The sequence below is a fragment of the Phyllostomus hastatus genome, unplaced genomic scaffold, assembly GCF_019186645.2.
Source record: "Phyllostomus hastatus isolate PE091 unplaced genomic scaffold, TTU_PhHast_1.1 phas_scaffold_39, whole genome shotgun sequence".
Classification (NCBI taxonomy): Eukaryota; Metazoa; Chordata; class Mammalia; order Chiroptera; family Phyllostomidae; genus Phyllostomus; species Phyllostomus hastatus.
The window spans coordinates 10,313,713-10,333,266 of NW_025334028.1; the positions used below are offsets into that span (position 1 = coordinate 10,313,713).

Below are 19,554 nucleotides of genomic sequence, written 5' to 3' on the forward strand. Positions count from 1 at the left end.
GGTTCTCAAAGACAAGCATTCAGATCATAGCAGTAGGTAGAATGGAGGGTAAATCTTGGAGTCCTTTAGATCTGATGCCAATCAGTATATTTCCTGTGTTTATGACATCTTGGAGAATTACCTAAACCTCTCTGAAGTTCATAAGATAGATATATAGCATACAGCTATTTTTCAATATTATTTATAATGATCATCAATGTGAAATAATTATCTTATAATAATTATGAAAGCACATTCCTCTTTTCACTAGTGGGGAACTAGTTCAGCACAGATAATCATCTACATAAATACTTACAAAGTAATGCACTAAGAAATCAAATAACAAGCTTATCAAGCTTTGCATCAGGGTAGGGGTGAGGGAATGTTAACAAAAACTTAACACAGGAGATGATATCAGTTGAATCTTGTGGGATAACTTTTCTAGGCTGACTCAAGATGGCAGGACCTACCTTCCAGAACGAGGCATGAAGACATGATAAATCATTACATTGAGAAAATAACACGCAATTCAGAATAGTTAGCACTGGAGAGCACGATGTTTATGAGGAAGCAGCAGAAATGAGGGTGGACATGGCACTACGCCTGGCACACAGTGGGAACTCCCTAAACATTGTTGATTGAATGATGGGAAACAACAGAGGTCACATTGAGGAAACTTTGTACTTCATGAAAATGAGTGTGGTTGGCCAGTGGGCACTGTTGGAAGAAATGAAGCAAAAGAATGGCATGAACTGATTCAGATATTGTGAAGATCACTGTGGCAACACTTACCTGGATTGAGGAGTCTTCAAAAAGGCATACAGGAAATACTGAGCATCTAGCCCCATTATAGTAGTAATGAGTTTGGAAAGGACTGACATGGTGAGTGAGGGTAGTGAAGAAAAGAGGAATGCATATTGACCCTCAGATGGCATGTCAATGATCTGGGGGTGAACAACTGGTACCGATAATCAAAATCAGGATTTTCCTGTTAATATGCCTGAGAACAATCCTTAGAACATCAGGATTTTCCTGTTAATATTCCTGAGAACATTAATGATCTACTAATCAATGTGTTTTTTCTCCATGCTGCTAGTTGGGGAAAAATCTCATAACCTTTGTTTTTTGGGGTTTTTTTTGTTAATTTTAAAATTTAAAGTTTCACTGCTCCCTCAAAGAAAATCTTAAGTAAAAGAGCTTAAAAAATAATTTCCCCCTCACTTTTCTCATAAAAAATTCTCATTTAGTTTGTTAACTGACACCTATCATTGCCAGAGACACTTGGGACATTCTATTCCCAATGCTACGTAATGGGAAGTATGCATCTACTACAATTCTTGACAAGAGTAGGTCTAGAGGAGAAACTATGATTGTTTTCCACAGGAATCTCTAAGTATATGTAACTACTGTCTACATAATGTAATACTTACATATTGCTAAGTAGACATTGCTCTTTACATTAAAAAAAAAAGAGTTTCCTTGGGCAGCACACTCACTAATTGCTTAGAGTTTTTTGCTTCACCCTTTATTTTTCTGACCTTCCCATAAATTTACATTTTCTCAACAGATGACAAGAATTAAAGTACGAAAGTTAGTAAGCTCATAGGTTTCCTGCTCAAAAGCTCAGTTTTCAGCCAGTGTGCACACTACACATTATTGTGTAATAGCTATCATGTTATAGATACAGAACGATGCTGAATCCAACAGGCTTGAACAAATCCTGGCTCCACTACTTACTAGTGTGTGACATCCAGCAAATTATTAATCTTTCTGTGCTTTAGTCTTCTCCTTGATAAAATGGTATAATGGTGGTGCCTTACCTATGAGTTTGAAATGAGAAAAATTCAGATACACTGCCTGGCACACACAAGTACAGTTTAGTTATTATCTATTTAGAAGACACAAAAAAGATATGCTATTTTTTTTAATAAATCAAGTGATAAGGAATTGGGGCAAGGAAAGCAACTTTATTCAGAAAGCCATTAAACTGAGAAAATGGTGGACCAGTGTCCTAAAGAACTATCCAGATAAAGTAAGGAATTCAGGATTTTTTATGTGAAAGGAAGGGGAAAATGGATGGGGTTTAGACCAGGAGATGACTGAAGACCTCAGTCACCTGGGTGCCAGCAAGGGTCCAAGGGGTATGGTGAAACTTCTATGCTTTTGGTTAACAAATACTGGTCACTATGGTTTCAGTTATGATGTTCTTATAAATCTTTTGATAAGCAATCATTGTTTTTGTACATACCTTCCTATCTTCTTGGGAGGTATTAATAATTTTAAGCAGGGAAGTTGCTTCAGCAATTCCTAGGCTTAGATTCCTTTCATGATTAGCATGTCTATGTGCAGGACTAAGCAGAAGATGCTCACTGACATCTGATAGAAACTGCTCATGCTTGAGCTAGATGAAGTCAGAAATAATTATTATTTTATTTTATTACAACAGTAGCTTAAACACAGAGTATTTTCTCGCATTAAAAATGAATTCTGGAGGAAGGTGTTGCAGGTATGAATTAATAGCTCAATGGTTTCAGCCTGGTCTCTATGAATTTTTCAGCCTCTCTTTGTGGCTGTTGCCTAATGGCCAAAGGGTGACTCCCAGATGGACAGATAGTGTGTCCAAATTCAAGACAGAAAAAGGAGTGATTGGCAACTACAAGTGTGTTTCTCTGTTTCATTAAAAACATTTGTCTTCCTAGATGCTCCAGAAGACTTCTTGGAAAGTGAGGGAAGTACTTAATTGTCCAAACCCCAAAGTGGAGATGACAAGAGAAAATAGTAGTGTGAATGCCTGTCAAGTTTACGAAAAATGTCCCACTTACCATTATTGAGAAACTGCTTGTTCCAAAGACTACAAACTAATCTGAATATACTTTTTACCTGCTTTAATTTTCAATACCCCTATTGAATGCCATTTTCTAATTGTGCTTTGTATGTAATCAAATATTAGTGGTAGGTCATTGAACGTTTTTTCTTAAAAGGAATATTTGAATTCCACTAGTGCCAGATTTGATAACGGGTATAAATTAATTTTGCTTGTTGTTGTGTTATTGTTTCTACTTGAGCTAAAAATATATCTTGGGTAGCAAGTGTTTAATGCTTGAAACTTAATGGTTTTGCATTACTGAATACATACATAAACTTTTACAGATAAGAAGGTAAATCATATGTTCTTATTGTCAAATCCTTAATGTAATAGTTTTAAAATAATTCCCCACACATCCTGAGAGCTTTCATAATTTGAACATGCAACACTTATTTTTCTTGAATTTGATTTTGTAGTAATGTGAGATACCAAAAGTTAAATGCTTGCTAGCATTCCAGGCTTTGATTTTCCTTTACACTGAGTTTTAAAAGAAAGCACCAAAGTGGGAAGAGATACATTTCTCAAATTCACTGTGATTTTTTATTTCTTCAGGCATTTTTGGACAGAAACTGGAAGATACTGTCCGTTATGAGAAGAGATACGGGAACCGTCTGGCTCCAATGCTGGTGGAGCAGTGCGTGGACTTTATCCGACAAAGGGGGCTGAAAGAAGAGGGTCTCTTCCGACTGCCAGGCCAGGCTAACCTGGTTAAGGAGCTACAGGATGCCTTTGACTGTGGAGAGAAGCCATCATTTGACAGGTAGATTTTAAGATTTTTACTGACCATCCTTCACTGAGAAATTCAGTCTGAACTAAAAGGCTGCCGTGAGCTGAGATGTTGAAATTGATGATTTAATAATTTAGATGATGAATTAAGTGGTCACACAGATATGGATTGTTTTTATTAAGTTATAAAGTCAAAGGTTTTATGCTTTAAATGTCTTTTCTATGCTTCCCCCAACCTTGAAACATTATTATTGATTATTTTCCCTTGGTTCCAAATTAACACCATGTTTAATGTCAGAAAATTAAACTCTTAAAATAGAAGTCTTCTCTTGTTTGATATTTAAAAAATTTTTTCAGCTAATGAATATTAAAAATATTGACAAGTTTAGATATTGGCAATGTAATTAAAAATAACTATTTGTAAAAAGAAATAATAAAAGCATTATATTTTAAATATATATGTCCACCATAATCTAGAATAAGTTTACCAAGAAACTAGAGGTATAGCATGATGAAATTCAGGAAATAATGGAAATTCCAGAGAAGAAAGTATACAGTAAGTTAAACATTGTTAATATTTTGTAAATTGACTCCTTCTCTTCACTTTTTTTATCTAAGACAAAAAATAATTTTTATCCTAGTATTATTAATTTAACATTGTGTAGCAGGTATTTTTCCAGATTAATAGTTTAAAATGCCATTTTTTCAATATATTTTAACTTGACAGTTTGTGATCAGCAGCCACAGTGAGTTTGATTTTTAATATCTAAAACTTCCCTGTGCAAGTGTATGTTCACAACCACTTCAGCACCGTCAAACATTTTTGTCATACTTTTCTCACTATTGTAAATAACACAGAGGGTGCACGTTCACATTAATATTTTTTTATTTGTGGATTATTTCTTTAGAAGTTTCTCAGTATTGGACTTTGTGGATAAGAATAGTCTTAGTGCCTGCAAATTGAAAATTACCTATGATGTATTATTTCTCTTTGAAAGTATAGAATAAGCACATGAATAGACACAGATCTACAGAAGAGATGAGAAGACACTTGAATACCTGATAGAAGATAAAGGGCTCTCACTAATCTAAGAAATGGACATTAAACCTTTGAAAGCCCTTTAACCAGCATATTAACAAAGCCCTGAGCATTGTCATTGTTCAGGACAATGACAATGCTGAGCTGGCAAGGTGCACTGAGATTGGCACCCTGAGGGTGAGAGTGCAAATTATTAGTCTTTGTAGAGAAATTTGGTGATATATTTTAAGGCCCTTTAAGCAGGAAATTCCAGTCCTAGAAAAAAGATATGTTGGAAAAAAACTGAAGTGCTAAGTAGCTTATTATAAATTCTACAATAATGGAGGTAAAGAAAAGAATTTAAAACTAGGGTCAGAGTGCCAGGTGAGAATTGGAAATACCAGGAGGAACACTTTGTAATGCATATGATTGTGTGATCACTACACCATACACCTGAAACTAATGCAAAATAATATAGAATGTAAATGATAATTGAATAAATAAATAAATATTTTAAAAGTAATAATAAAGTTAGGATCACAGAACAAACTTCAAAACTGCAGGTATACTTTTTGCAAAGGAGGCACATATCTTATTCTATACTTTGAAAAAGAAAACCAGATCAGCAGTTACATAGTTCAGCCTGTCCACAAGATATGGACAATAGTTTATCTAGGAGAAATTTAATCTTTTGTTCCCAAAGTTAGAAAGAAATTTGTTAATGGAATCCTTATAATAAAATACATATAATAGGATATGCATCTCCTACAATGAATTTCATGTATGACCTTTCAATCCTTATTGATAATAGGATGTGCATCCCCTATCAATTTATGAAGTGAATTGATAGATTTTAATGGCCTTTAATATTTATATATGACCTAAATATATGCAGATGATATTATAGCAAAGCATATTTATTTATTAAAAATCATTATGTTATAGACATTAATGATTTGGTTCTTGGTTCTTATACTAGATCTTTCTAGTATGGGAGAATAGAAGGATATATTTTTTTAATTTAAATTATTTTATTGTTGTTCAATTATAGTTGTCTGTATTTTTGACCCACCCCTCTAGAAGGATATTTTAAATATGTAAGATACCTGTAAGAAGATATATGCCCTGAAAACAATTGTATTTAAATCAGGTTTTTGATAACTACAGGTTAAAAATGAAATATGGTGCAATCTTTATACACAATGCCATCCCAATTATGAAACATATGTATTTATTTTTTATATGAAGTACATGACTTCATAAACAGACTGAAGAAATTATAAGAGAAGATAAACATTGATTTTGTGGTAGAATGGGTGATTTCCCCCTTTTCACTGTGATTTTAACAAGCATTTATTACTTTTGTAATCAGAAATTTAATGAGAAAAAATGTTTTAATTACCTGATAATTTCTTGCCACATAAAATTTCTTTATCTTTTAATTTCTAACATGTAATTATGGAAGCTGCCCGTTACTAGAAAAGCTAAGAAAGAGACTTGCAGAGAGTATTTCGGTGTCAGACACAATGTGGTCATGTTGCCAGCATACTTTGTGTAGCAGGGCGTCATTCATTTGCTCGGTCACTCATTATTTGAAGTTTCTGTACTCACATAGCCAATCACCTCAAAACTTCATTGTAAACAATGACCCATTATTTATTCATGATTCTGCAGTGTGGGTAAGACTTGACAAGGATGTGCTCATTTCACTACATGGTGCTGATTGATGCAGATCGTTTACTTCTGAAAAATCCAAGATGGCTCCTCCCAAGTCTTTACCCTCAGGTTATGTTTTACTGGCATCTTTGCTCTATGGCCATTTCTTACTTTAAGAATCTTTAATCAGCTAGAGATACCTGGGGCCACTTTAGTTTCTCTAAATTTTTCTTTATAGTGGAACAGTTCCTTCTTTTGCCTCATCAGGAACATTTGCTATGTTCTGAGTTACTGCAGTCAATAGTCTTACTAATTTTTCTACTACTGCTTCATTAGCATTTACCTTTCTCTAGCCTCTAATAACAATTTTCTCACTGCTCTTCCAGCCCTTGCTAATAATCTCACCACCTGGCTCTCCAGACTCTGCCTGGTTCCAAAGCCAATAGATATACTTTCAATTTTTTTGCAGTAGCACCCAGTTTCTGGTACCAAAGACTATTTCAGATATTTATTGCTACACAGCAAACCACACCCTTGGTTAAAAAAAATATTATGCATTTGGGCATTGCTCAGCAGAGTCTCCTTATCTCTGTCCTCCATGATGTTTGTTGTGAAATCTAGTGTAGCTGCAGTATCCAAGAGAGAGTCATTCAAAGTCTGGTATCTAAGCCCAGGTGGCTAAAAGGAGTGAGGGCTCGTTGAGCTTCTCTTTTCCTCTGTACTCTCTTGTGTCCTTCAGGGCTTCTCTCTTCAGCCAGTTGTCGGTACTCTTTATGTGGTATCTCAGGACTCAAAGACAGGAGTGGAAGCTACAAGGCCTATTAAGGGTATGCCCAGAACTGGCACAATATCAGGTTCATTGAATACTCGGTCAAAAGCAAAGCATAGAACCAGCTCAGATTAAAAGGTATTAAAAACCAACTTTACTTTTTTTTAAAGAAATATATATATATATATATATTTAAGATTTTATTTATTTATTTTTAGAGAGGGAAGGGAGGGAGAAAGAGAGAGAGAGAAACATCAATGTGCTGTTGCTGGGGGCCGTGGCCTGCAACCCAGGCATGTGCCCTGAATGAGAATTGAACCTGCAGTACTTTGGTTCGCAGCCCGCGCTCAATCCACTGAGCTATGCCAGCCAGGGCTCCAACTTTACTTCTTAATGGAAGGAGTGACATACATGCATAGGGATGAGAGAAATTGACAGTCAGCATCTATCTTACTCATTTATTCAGCAAATAATTTTGGAATGTTTACTATTCCTTAGATAATATTCTCGGCGAAAAAGACAGGCAAGATCTATTCTCTTGTAGAGATTGCACTACTGATGATGGGCAGATAAATAATCAATATAAAACTAATTTTAAAGAGTGATAAAAGTGTCATGCTAATATGTCAGTAAGTGAAGTGGTAAAGATACATGTCTTTCATGAGGATACAACATTTGGGTGTAAGCTGAATGAATAAGAAGCAGCTTGCCTTACCTAAGATATGGTGGCAGTGCTTAGCAAGTAGAATAGCCAGTACAAAGGCCTTCAGGCAGGTACAACTTAGCTTGTAGGAAGAACATAACTATATTATGGCTGAAATATAATAGGTAATGAGTGAGTCTTCAGAAATGAGATTAAAGAAGTTGTGTAGCCCAATGATTTATAATAAGAAATTTAGTTTTTATTCTATGTAAAATGGAAACCCATTGAAATATTTTTAACGTGTAAAGCAAATAATTTTACTTACATGTTTTAAAAGGATCACTCTATAAAGGAAAACTAAATAGTGAAAGACTATTCTTTCACTTTTACCATCCAGAACTAATTCAAGAACTGAGTATAAAAATTAAATCTTAGCATTTAGGAAATTATAAGGGTTTTAGCAGCTTTGGCTAGGAGCCAGGTATGAAAAACAAAATATATACACATTTCTTATTTATCAACATATCATGCTCTGGCAATCCAAATATCTTTGTTTAGATAAATAAATTGTGTAGTTAGAATCTCAGTCACAGGGAGGAAGCTATACAATTTACTGGATTCTGTTGATTAAATTAAATACAGATCCATGAATAGTGAAATAAAAAGAAGAGAGTAACATATATGCAGCAAAATGCAATTGTAAACTACACTGTTTACAATTTATGGAAATAAATAATCTATAATATCCCAAGGAGAATAAGATTATTTTCAGAAATATATCCCAGTAGAGCATTTCACTGTTTTAGTGAATTGGCTGAGTTTGGTCAGGTAAGCTACCTGAGTAAGTCGGTTTTTGTTTTCAGGTCGTGATGACAAACTGCCTGGGAACTTTCACTAGTTCCAATTTAATTTCACCAGTATTCAAGACTAGCATGAATTTTCTAAAAATAGAAGCTATAAATGGAAACTGTGCATAATGTTTTGAATAGATATTAGCATTTAAAACAACATAGAAGTGTTTCATTGGGGAATATGTTAAAGAACAAGAATAAATAAATATTTACCTTTTTATTATAATAATGCTTATATCTTACTGAGGAGTCAACAGGAGTTAGCTTTTATCTTTATATTTATTAAAATCTGAAAAACAATCCTCATAGGAATTCTGCAATGATAATCTCTAATTTTAATTGGGAGGCCTAATATTATTATAGCTCTAATATTGAGTCCTAAAGTTTGATTTTAAAGTGAAGTTTTTAAATAACACTTAAAACTATAATGGTATAAAGCATTATTAAAATTTTTATTAAATATTAAAATCATTTAAATTATAATACTTTATGTATGATTTAGAATATAGAAAAATATATGGTGGAAAGAAAGGTGAATATTTCAAAATTAAACAACCCAGAGGTCTCTTGCTACATATAGTATAAATAAATATAGAGCTTTGAACATACAGATCTATCAAAATACAGATATATACATACACCTATATATATATTGAAATCACACAGTATTTATATCTTGCTTTGTCTGGCTAATATATCATGAACAACTTCTCACATTACTAAGTAGTTTTCAAAAACATGATCTCAAAGACTAATTTTGTCACATCAGTACTTTGTTTTGTTTGATTCCCTCCTATTGTGTTCAGTGTTTTAGGTGCATCAGACCTATGTTGACAAGCATCTGTTCATAAACCAGCCTGTGGCTTTTGAAGCTGTAGATACATATGGAAGATAATGTTTCATATTTGAATAAGAAACATTTTGTCCTATTGAAAAAAATAATGATGGTTGAAAAGATAAATTTGAAATACACTCTATTTGAATTTAGTGGCATTGCAGGTGCATGTCCCAGCCTTATTAAACCACACACTTTCTGCTCTTCTTTAATTATGTAAAATGCCATTTTTCCAGTTCTGAGGTTCAAGTTTAAGATTTTTATGTATGTGTAACTTACTGTTTTTTACAATTAGATGACATATTCCCACAATTTCCTTGACCAAAATGGATTTTGTAAGAAAGGATGTGATCTGGAAAAAATGTGTATTTTATCAATTTATGTCAACTGTAAAAAACAATAGATATAGTTCATAACCATTCTTTCCTTCATTTTTTTTTCTGTTTAGGAGTAAAAATGAATTAAAACTCAACATTTTATATTAAACTTCCACAGTTTGAGGGTTTACAATGAAGAATAGAATGTGTAAACTCAATTTAGAAGCCAAGAGTTATCTCATTTCCAAAGCTCTCCACATGGCTGTTAAAGAAGAGTCATTCTGGAAGAGCTGGGAAGGTAGAGTCAAGAATGGCTCTGTGGGTGTCACCCTCGTAGCATTAATTGCTCAGCCACAAAATAACTATGTACTTACAACACAGCCTTCACGAGCAAGAACAGAAGGCTGTATGAAGCCAGGGTTTTATACATTCTGTCCAAGAATCCCACAGAACAGCTGCTGTCCCCGGTACTCCAGTGCCCTCCCACACAGCCTGTTCATTCTGTCCTTGTCCCTCCTTCTCAGCTTCTCTCCTTTTGTTTGTATTTTATGTTTTGGTGACTGAATTAGGACCACTAAACCAAGCTATAAGTCTACAGAGATAAAATGAAAAAAACCCAAAACCTGAACATTTAGTCAGAAAAGCCGGGCACATTTTAGTTTTAATCTGTGGGCAGCATTATAACACTGAGCCTTACTAGCTCAGGGTTAACAAAAAGTGAATTTGAAGGTGAGGAGCACTACAGACTTCACAGAGATTCTCAAACACTAGCTTACTTAAGAATGGCCTACACAGATATCTCAAGATTCAAATGCCTAGACCTCATTAGCTGTCATTCTGATTTAAAAGGTGGAAGGATGCCTAGGAATCTGCATTTCAAACAAATCCTCAGATGATTTTTATGTGTGTGGTCCTCAAACCATAAGTTGGGAGCTATGAGCCAGACTACAGGGTACAGGAGTGTGAGGTAAAGGGAAATTTCTCATTTGAAGTGATGTGGCTCAGTTTTCTGACATAAGAAATAAGAAAAAGAAACCATCAACCTCATGGCATATTGGAAGCAACATGTTAGGTCTGACCTGTCTGGACAGGTCTTGTACTTCTGAGAAAGATAAATTATTTTCTGGGGTGTACAGTTGGTTTGCAAAATAAACACTTTGCTAGCTGCTGAAATGGGCCTGAAATTTTAGAACAGTCTGAAAAGTGCTTCTTTGCACATTCATACTTTAAGCCATATGGGAGCTCCAACACTGGGAGTTTGGTAGCAAACTATGTAGTTATAAAGTCTTTGTGTCTCAGCCTGAATGAAAGCTAGAAGGGTAGGGTTTGGTAGAGGAGGGTGAAGAAAGCAAGTGCTAGCTTGAGGACAATGTGGATAAAATTGAAAAAACAAAGAACAGATCTCCAGGAGTTTGCCTAAGGTAAGCCCTGTTGGGGAGAAAAAGATAATTTTTCTTCTACCCTACTAAATTGTTCTGGCTGGGCTAATAATCAAATTAACATAAGACAGATTAATAGGAGAAAATGGCGAAATTTATTACATGTGTACAAACAGGGGTTCCATAAGACTCAGAGACCCAGGAAGCATTGGACAGTTGATGCTTATAGGCCGTATGGACCAAGGAGAGGAAGGCAGGGTCTGGGAATTCAAAGGGAAAGTAGGCAATTTACAGGTAGATAAGAAAGAACAAACATGTGGCAGATTGATTCTTGCATGGCCACCCAGAAACAGTGGGACACAGAGGGGAATCTACCAGACTTGTTTGGATCCTCCCTGTCTGCCACACATAGTTCATATGTGCCAAAGTGAATATGCTAAGGTTCCCTTCCTGAAGCAGGTTTTTTTATTTGAACGTCTTAGACAGGCAAGGGGGAGGTTAAATTTTTTTCCCCTTGGGTTTGTTAGGCTTTGTTTTCAACTGGAAATAATCTGCATGCCAGAGCGGCACACTCTGGTGAGACTCGTTATGAACCCTACACACCGAATGTATCTAGTACATGGCAAACTCCCTACGTTCAGCACCCTGACTGACTCTCTGAAGTTGAAAGGCATCAGCCTCTAAACTTCTAAACAGCTGTTTAGCTGTGGTAATTCTTAACATTCCTATTTTTTGATGCAGTTCTTTGATGTTATGCTGGCATGACAATAGTTGGTGACCACTATCTTAGAGTACTTCAAACCTCCGTCATTCACATAGGACCGTTATAGGACTTTAGTCACATTCAGATAACACCTGTACCAGGTTTAATGATATTTTTCTTTAAACATATTCACTGTTTTTAATCAATTTTGTTGAAAGGAAATTTATGTCATTATTATTGGTTATAAACCAGCATCACTGCCATAAATACAAGATCAATATAGCATAAATGCAATGACTACAATGCATGTTATTAAGTGCTTGCTGAATACAGCTGCTTGTCTCAACTCAAAATTTAAGGCCCTCTGTTTACTTAATGAAAATAAAGACTGACAAATGCTAGTACCACCTTAACACTTCTATCATTCCCAACTAGTATGTCCTATTTGATATACTCGGGAGAACTGAAGGGCAATGGGAAGAAAACTAATGTTTCTACTCTGTGATTTGATGTTACTTAATGTCCTATTTGCATGGCACCTCCCTGGGAAGAGCCCCCACTTTGGGAACCGCAGTGTGATCACCCTTCATGGGCTCTGACAGGCCTACTCCCCCAAGTACTTGGCTTCCTATCTAATTTGATCAAAGGTATAATTCTCAAAGGGCTCATTAAACCCTCTTGTAAACATGCCAACATCTGAAAACTTAATTAGCTTAAAGAAAATTATCTCATATGTGGAAAATAAATAAATGAGTATTTACTAAATATTTTATGTAGGACAGGTTGTTATCTAGAAATCTGTCAAATTTTATTGTGCTTTACTCTCTTCATGATGTATCTGAAGCTGAGGACATGAATTTCACTTTATTTTTGAATAGATTTGAGTTCACTACCACTAAAACCTGATTGACTTATCAATCAAAATAGCCAATTAACCAAGAAGTTTCCCAGTGTTTGGCAAATCTGTAAGTTGGTGTTTGTGTGCTCATTCACACAAATTGGAATAAAAGTTCAGGCATTGCCGACAGCAGGTATGGGACTCAATCCTAGGCTCACCACTTCCTACACATGGTAGCAACCTGGGATTCATTACTTAACATCTGAAACCCCAAGTTTCTCCATTTGTAAGTAGAAATAATAAAGCCTAGCCCCACAGGGTTGTTGTAGTTGTTCACTTAAAAACAAAACACAATGAAACAAAACACCAGGGGTGAAGGGTATAATGTGGATCAGACATTCTATGCATTTATTGTCATCGTAAGTATTGTGATGTTATTGTAATGATAATCCTAACATTTTATATGATAAAGAAAAGTAATACTTTTGAGGTACACCCATGCTATAGCATATATCAGTATTTTCTTCTTTTCTATTGATGATGCAGTTTTATTTTATGGATATATTACATTTTGTTTATTCATTCATCAGTCAGATGACACAAAAGTTGCTTTTGTTTTTTGGCTTTTATGGATAATACTGACATGAACATGAATATATAAGTTTTTGTGTTTTAATTTCTGTTGGGTAAATAACTAGAAGTGGAATTCCTGGGTCATATCTATGTTTAACATTGAGGAATGACCAAATTGTTTCCCAAAGTGGCTGCACTATATTTCTGCCAGCAATGTATGTGTTTCATTTTTTATTCTAGCCATTTTAGTGAGTGTGAAATGGTATCTCATTTTAATTTGTATTTCCCTAATATATACAACTAATGTTATATATCTCTGTATGTGCTTATAAGTCATTCATATATGCTCTTTAGAAGGCATATAGTTTGAAAATGTTTAATTCTTCTGATTATCTTGATAATTTTTGTAAGGAAATGATTGAAACTTGCTAAGGAGCCATAGTACTGTTCTGGGAATATCGGTTGAGAGTTGAGGTGGACATCTGTGACATCCTGGGAGAGTGTGCCCATACCCATGAGGACATCACTGTGGCTACTTAAACCACTCTATCCATAGGAAAATTCTGCACATATAACCAGAACATGAACTCCAAAACAGTACAGAATTTTATGAATCTTGATCACCGTTTTAATCCCTAACACCTAAAACAATATCTGACATAAAGTAGGCACTCATTAGATCTTTGTTGAGTAAATGAATATAAGAAATATATATTTTCAACATATTTGGTGAAAGAAAGAATGCCCATATTTCTGATCTCGATAACTAGATGATATATGTGTTTATTTTCATAAGTTAGAATTAGGGACTTGAAAATTGTCATGTTTCAAAACAACATCTAAAATCATGCTAGAGTATCATTTTTGTCTGTTAATGCAAAACGCCTACCGGTGTCAAGGAACAATCATGATCTTATACATGGATTTACAATTTCATAAAAGCCACAACTCTAAACTAAGACCACCACCACCTTATATTTGCTTTGTACTCTAGAAATATTCTCATAAATGCAATGCATTATATTTCTAAAATGAACTAGATTTCAATTTATAGTAAAACATTAACAATGAAACAAAAACAACATTCTTACTTCTTAATACAATTTTGTTTACCTCTTTTTCTTTCCACTTACAATGGCCTCTCTTCAGAATGGTTCCAGGAGAAAACAGCACTAATGTATTATATATCTGCAAATATGACCACAAAATATCCTTTCCAACAAACAACATGATGGCATTTTATCATGTTATCCACAATGAATATATAATTTAATTCTTTACAGCTTGTTATCCCCTCCCCCAGTGTAGTTGACCCTTGAACGACATGGGGGTTAAGAGCACCAACCTTTGTGCAGTCTAAAATCTGCTTATCTTTTGACTCCCTGAAAACTTAAATATAGTGTGCCCTTTGCATCTGTCAATTTAAACAACCATGCATCAAAAACAGTATTTTTCATCCATAGTTGTGAATCTGCAGTTGGGAAACCAGGGCTGGAATGTGAAAATACTGTTTTCATATGTGGTTGTTCCAATCCATGGATACAAAGAGCTGGCTGTATTTACTGAAAAAAAATCCACAGACCAGTTGACCAATGCAAGTCAAACCCAGTGTTCAAGTGTCAACTGTATACACACACACACACACATACACACACACGTATAATACATATACATATACATACATATATATACATACACACATTAATAAAGTAGAATGGTATCATTTAACCCATATGTTGGGAATGCTTTCCTGTAATAAAAAGCTGTTGGAGTGTTCAAGGAAGGAACAAGTTTTGCATGAATTCTAATGATTTCAGTGTTGATTTGTAGATTCACATGGATACACCATAAAATCCTTTTAAGTTCTCTCTCATACTAGGAATTAAAGATTCAACAATGTAAAACTAGACCTCTATTTAATCTCCTTTATAAGACACAAAGGTTTTGTTTTCTGCCTTATTGACTTTATTGGAAGAAAATAAGTCTTCTGTAAAAGAATGTTATATACTTTATTGTTAGTCCTAGAATCAGACAATCAAATTCTCTGAACTAGTAACAGTCACAGAGGGAAATGAGTGACATGCAATAGGGTAATTGTTAGTGACACATTCATAAAAATATAGAATTTTTATTAAGGAAACTGTGTTTACCAATTATTCTGTTAACTAGAAAAATTATTTGTGGTAATTTGTTCTATTTTATTTTGTATTTTAAAATAGAACTATTAAAGAATGGATATGGGTTTTAAATACTGTTAAACTTTTAAAAAATGTTTTTAGCAAAATATACCTTCTCAAGCCCTAGCCTGGTAGCCCATTTGGTTAGACTGTGGACCCCTTATGCCAAGGTTGTGGGCTCAATCTCCAGTCAGGGCACATGAAAGAATCAACCAATGAATGTATAAATAAGTGGAACAACATACTGGTCTCTCTCTCTCCCCATCTCCCTCCCTCCCTTTCCTTTCTCTCTCTCTCTCAAATCAATTTAAAAGAATTAAAAATATGTATATTTATATTTTCTCAGTATCTGAACATCAATAATGCTTCTCCAGAGATTCCTGGGTTGCATAATCTGAAAGCTACAGAAAATAATTAATTGCTGAATGTATTTTATGGTTACATTTCCTTTGTTTCTTCTGAAACTCCATTTGCAGAGTTTAGTGAAGGGAAAAACATGTAAACAGACAACACAAAATCACAAAGTAACTAATTATAGCTGTAACTTCTCTGTTTTAGCTAAACCAAGTTTATTAACTGCTTGCTAAGATTTTGAAGACCATATGAAACTGAAATTACAATGCATAACACTTGGAGTCCTCAGTATAATTAAAGCAAGAAAGGGTTATGTGATATAGTCTCAGGTACCTATGTTTACTAATGTAAAGACATGAAAATTAGTAGCCATATAAACTTTCTTCGAAAGAAAACCCTAGCTGTCTGTAGACCAGGAGTCAAATTTTAGGAAAGACAGCATATCACACTTAAGTAAGAAACAAAAGCTCATCATTTATATCATCTATATGAGATAATTGCAGAATTACAGCATATTTAGTCTATAATTGCATCCAGTTGTATTAATTTTTTAGCCATTTCTGGACAAAATGTGAGGTGAGCAAAAGTATCTCAGTCTACTTTTTTCAAACTATAGTCATGTAATTAATTGAATAGTAAATGGTATTTGTTAAGTACATTGAAAATTTTATGTAAATAAGTTTTCTCATATATTTTACTGTGAATAGCTTATTTATACCATCTGAAAATAGGTCATGTGAATTGATAGTAACATCCTAATCATTTTAATCATTCTTGTATTTCCTGGCACATATATTACACTTTGTGAATTTAACAAATTATATTCCATAGGAGAGCCAGAGAAGGTATCCAAGTGTGGCATTACTCCAGCATTATTCCCAAACTACATTCAGAATGCCTGGGTTTATTCAAAATCCTAAGCAAACTAATATCATTCATTGGCAAATGTAGATCCTCTGTGGAACCTCAAAAGCTTGAGCCTTCTCTTGAAGCAGTTATAAATAAATGCAATGAAGATCCGCTGGCATTGAGGAGAGAATGAATCCAACATGTAGAAACAGTCATGGAGAGCCCAGATTGATTTTCTTCAAACCATAGAACTTATTGGATATGTTCTTTAACAATTCTACAAAGAACTATATATGTATATGTAATATACATACATTATATGCATAATACAATGTATAATATATACATATACATACATATAGTATATATGTATAGTTCATGTGTATAGTACACATGTGTAAGCTGTGTGCATACAGAAATACATATGTATATGTGTGTGTGTGCATATGTGTGTACATATACATGTGTATATATAAATAAAAAAGGAAACCAAAAAAACAGAATTGGGAATAATGGTGGAAAGAAAGGGAAGTGTCATCAAGGAACATGTATAAAGGACCCATGCAAAAAGCCAAAGGGGAGCAGGATTGAGGGTGGGAGTTGGGGTGGATGGGGTGGGGGAAAGTGGTAGGGGGAAAATGGACACAACTGTACTTGAACAACAATAAAAAAAAAAAGGACAAAAATTGTGTATCTATTCTAACATGTTTAAACTTCAACCACCTTCAAAGTACTCTTCATTTGATGCAGTAGACCTACTGAGATGTTTTTCCACTGCTCAAAACAATTTTTGAACTTGTCAATTTTGATGCCTTTTACTTCTGCCTTTTTTTGTTTCACTTCTTCCACATCAGGAAAATGTTTCCTGTTGAGGACATTTTTTCATCTGGGGAAACAAAGAGAAGTTGCTTGGGGCAGGATCAGGTGAATGGGGAGGGTGGGGCATGGGGGTCATGCTGTTTTGGGTCAAAAATTCCTGAATACTCAGCACTGTGTAGGTAGGTCTGCTCATAAATCACCTTTCATGAAATGGATAAATGTGTTGAAAGAATCGGCCTGCTTGGCAGACAGGCTACCTGTAATCTCTTTATCATTGGTGAATTTCAAACAATTCCTTATGTTAATGCTTATTCTAACTAATTATATACATTATTGATATGAACAGGATCTTAGTTTAATAGGAAAATCTATGCGGCTTCATTGGCTTCAGAGATAATTTGTATGGGAGGAATTTATGGAGTTTTTTATAACCTGGCTCTTAAGAGTGGAAAACATTAATGTCATTTATAGTATAAGAATGTATTGTGTGCATTTGAATGTTACTTTAAGTTAAATTTGAATATGGAATTGGACCTTGGCTCCAAAATCAGTGGACTTAGAGAACATATTAACTAATTTTATAGCCATGTTTATTAATTTTATAACTGACAACACTTAAGGTTTTAGGTTTTTTTGTTGTTGTTTCATGTGTATTCAATATGTACAAGGTGGCCTGTTAAAAAGTTATATTGATGTAACATTGTTTTAAGGAAACTTTCCTGAATATTGTACATCAAGCTCTGTAAGTGTCTCAATTCCACCAGCTTCTTCTCGCTGATGAAGCACCTTGGTACTATAATAAAAAAAGTCAGATCTTATTTTTACTTTTTGGTCTTAATTTTTAATTTACTTAGATAAATTGGAGTATGGTTATTTATAAACTGAATCAATGCTCTCCAACATACCAACCCAAACTGAGTAAATGATAACAACTATAATGACTAGTCTATAAAATAAGTATATGTGTTTCTGTATAATGTATATTTACCTATACATGTTAAATATTTATCCTTTGTATTAAAATATGGTATTCAACAGCTATATCACAAGGTATTTTTCTTGTCATTTGCATGTATTTTTTACCGATGATAACCACCCACATGGGCATGTTCAAAGGACTGGGCGTGGGGAGACAGCCTTGCAGCACAGAGACCAGCCAATATACTGCTATATTAATAGAAGCGAGTGATACACACTTGAACTAGAGCAGTGTCAATGACAGTGCTGATGAGGGAGTATGTTCTGGAAGTATTACATCAGAAAATGTAGGGTCCAGTCATTAGTATTTTAAAAAACTTTCCAGGTGATTTCAGTGTGCCGATCAGTATGAGAATCACTAATCACTGATATATTTAGTGTCTCAGAACAGCAAAATTTAGGTTGACTTCTAGGTTTCTTGTTTGTTTGTATGAATGCTAATATTATTCATAGTTGATAATGGTAAAGGAAGAACAATCATAAATTTTTATTGTTGTCCAGCTTTGTTTAGAGTTCAAAGTGTGGAACATCTAAGAATTCAATGGAAAGGTCTGATGTAAAGAGGTATACTTTGTAGTCATTATAGAAAAGTGATAGTTGAACTTGTAGGTTTGTCCAGGGGTGTGTGTATGGAGAGTCCAGTGTGCACCTAGAGCCAGCAGAGGAAGAAAAGCTCAGGAGCTGACTGGTGAGGGCTAGAAAAGTACACAAAGAGTGGAAGGGAAAGGCAAGTGTGGCTCTAAAAAAAAAAAAATGAAATGAGAGATTCACCCATGGGAAATAATTATCAGCAGTAGCAAATAGACAAATATCCATGAATTTTTTTTCTTTCAGTTTGAGACTGTAGCTACTTTCTTTGGGAGGTTTATTATTTGTAATCACAAATCTCGTATGCTCAAAGTAATCTCTTCCTATAGATACACAATAGGATATTTTGTTACTTTAACTAACATGCACATACAGGTGTGTGTATATGTGTGTGTGTGTGTGTGTGAATGCACATGCTCATGTGTATGGCATATTGAGTTCCATATGAAACCAAGTATGTTTATGTCATTAATAGTACAGTAAAGCAGAAGTCTATACACACATACATCTGTCATCCTAAGTCACTCTAGAAATAGGAAAGACAAGGTCACTGAGACAGTTGGGTTTAAGCATGAACAGCATTCCCCTCACCTCTATTTCACCTGGGAGCATCAGAGAGATAAGTATATAACTGCT

General features: G+C 34.4%; 1 protein-coding gene across 9 annotated transcripts in view; it reads left to right on the forward strand.

The window, feature by feature from the left end:
• Nucleotides 1–19,554, forward strand: part of ARHGAP24 (Rho GTPase activating protein 24) — a 478,629-nt gene that overhangs the window by 426,696 nt on the left and 32,379 nt on the right. For all 9 annotated transcript variants that reach the window (XM_045820118.1, XM_045820120.1, XM_045820122.1 and 6 more), the window contains one exon: nucleotides 3,398–3,605. In XM_045820118.1, coding sequence (XP_045676074.1) covers nucleotides 3,398–3,605 — 208 coding nt within the window. The remainder of the gene's footprint in view (nucleotides 1–3,397; nucleotides 3,606–19,554) is intronic.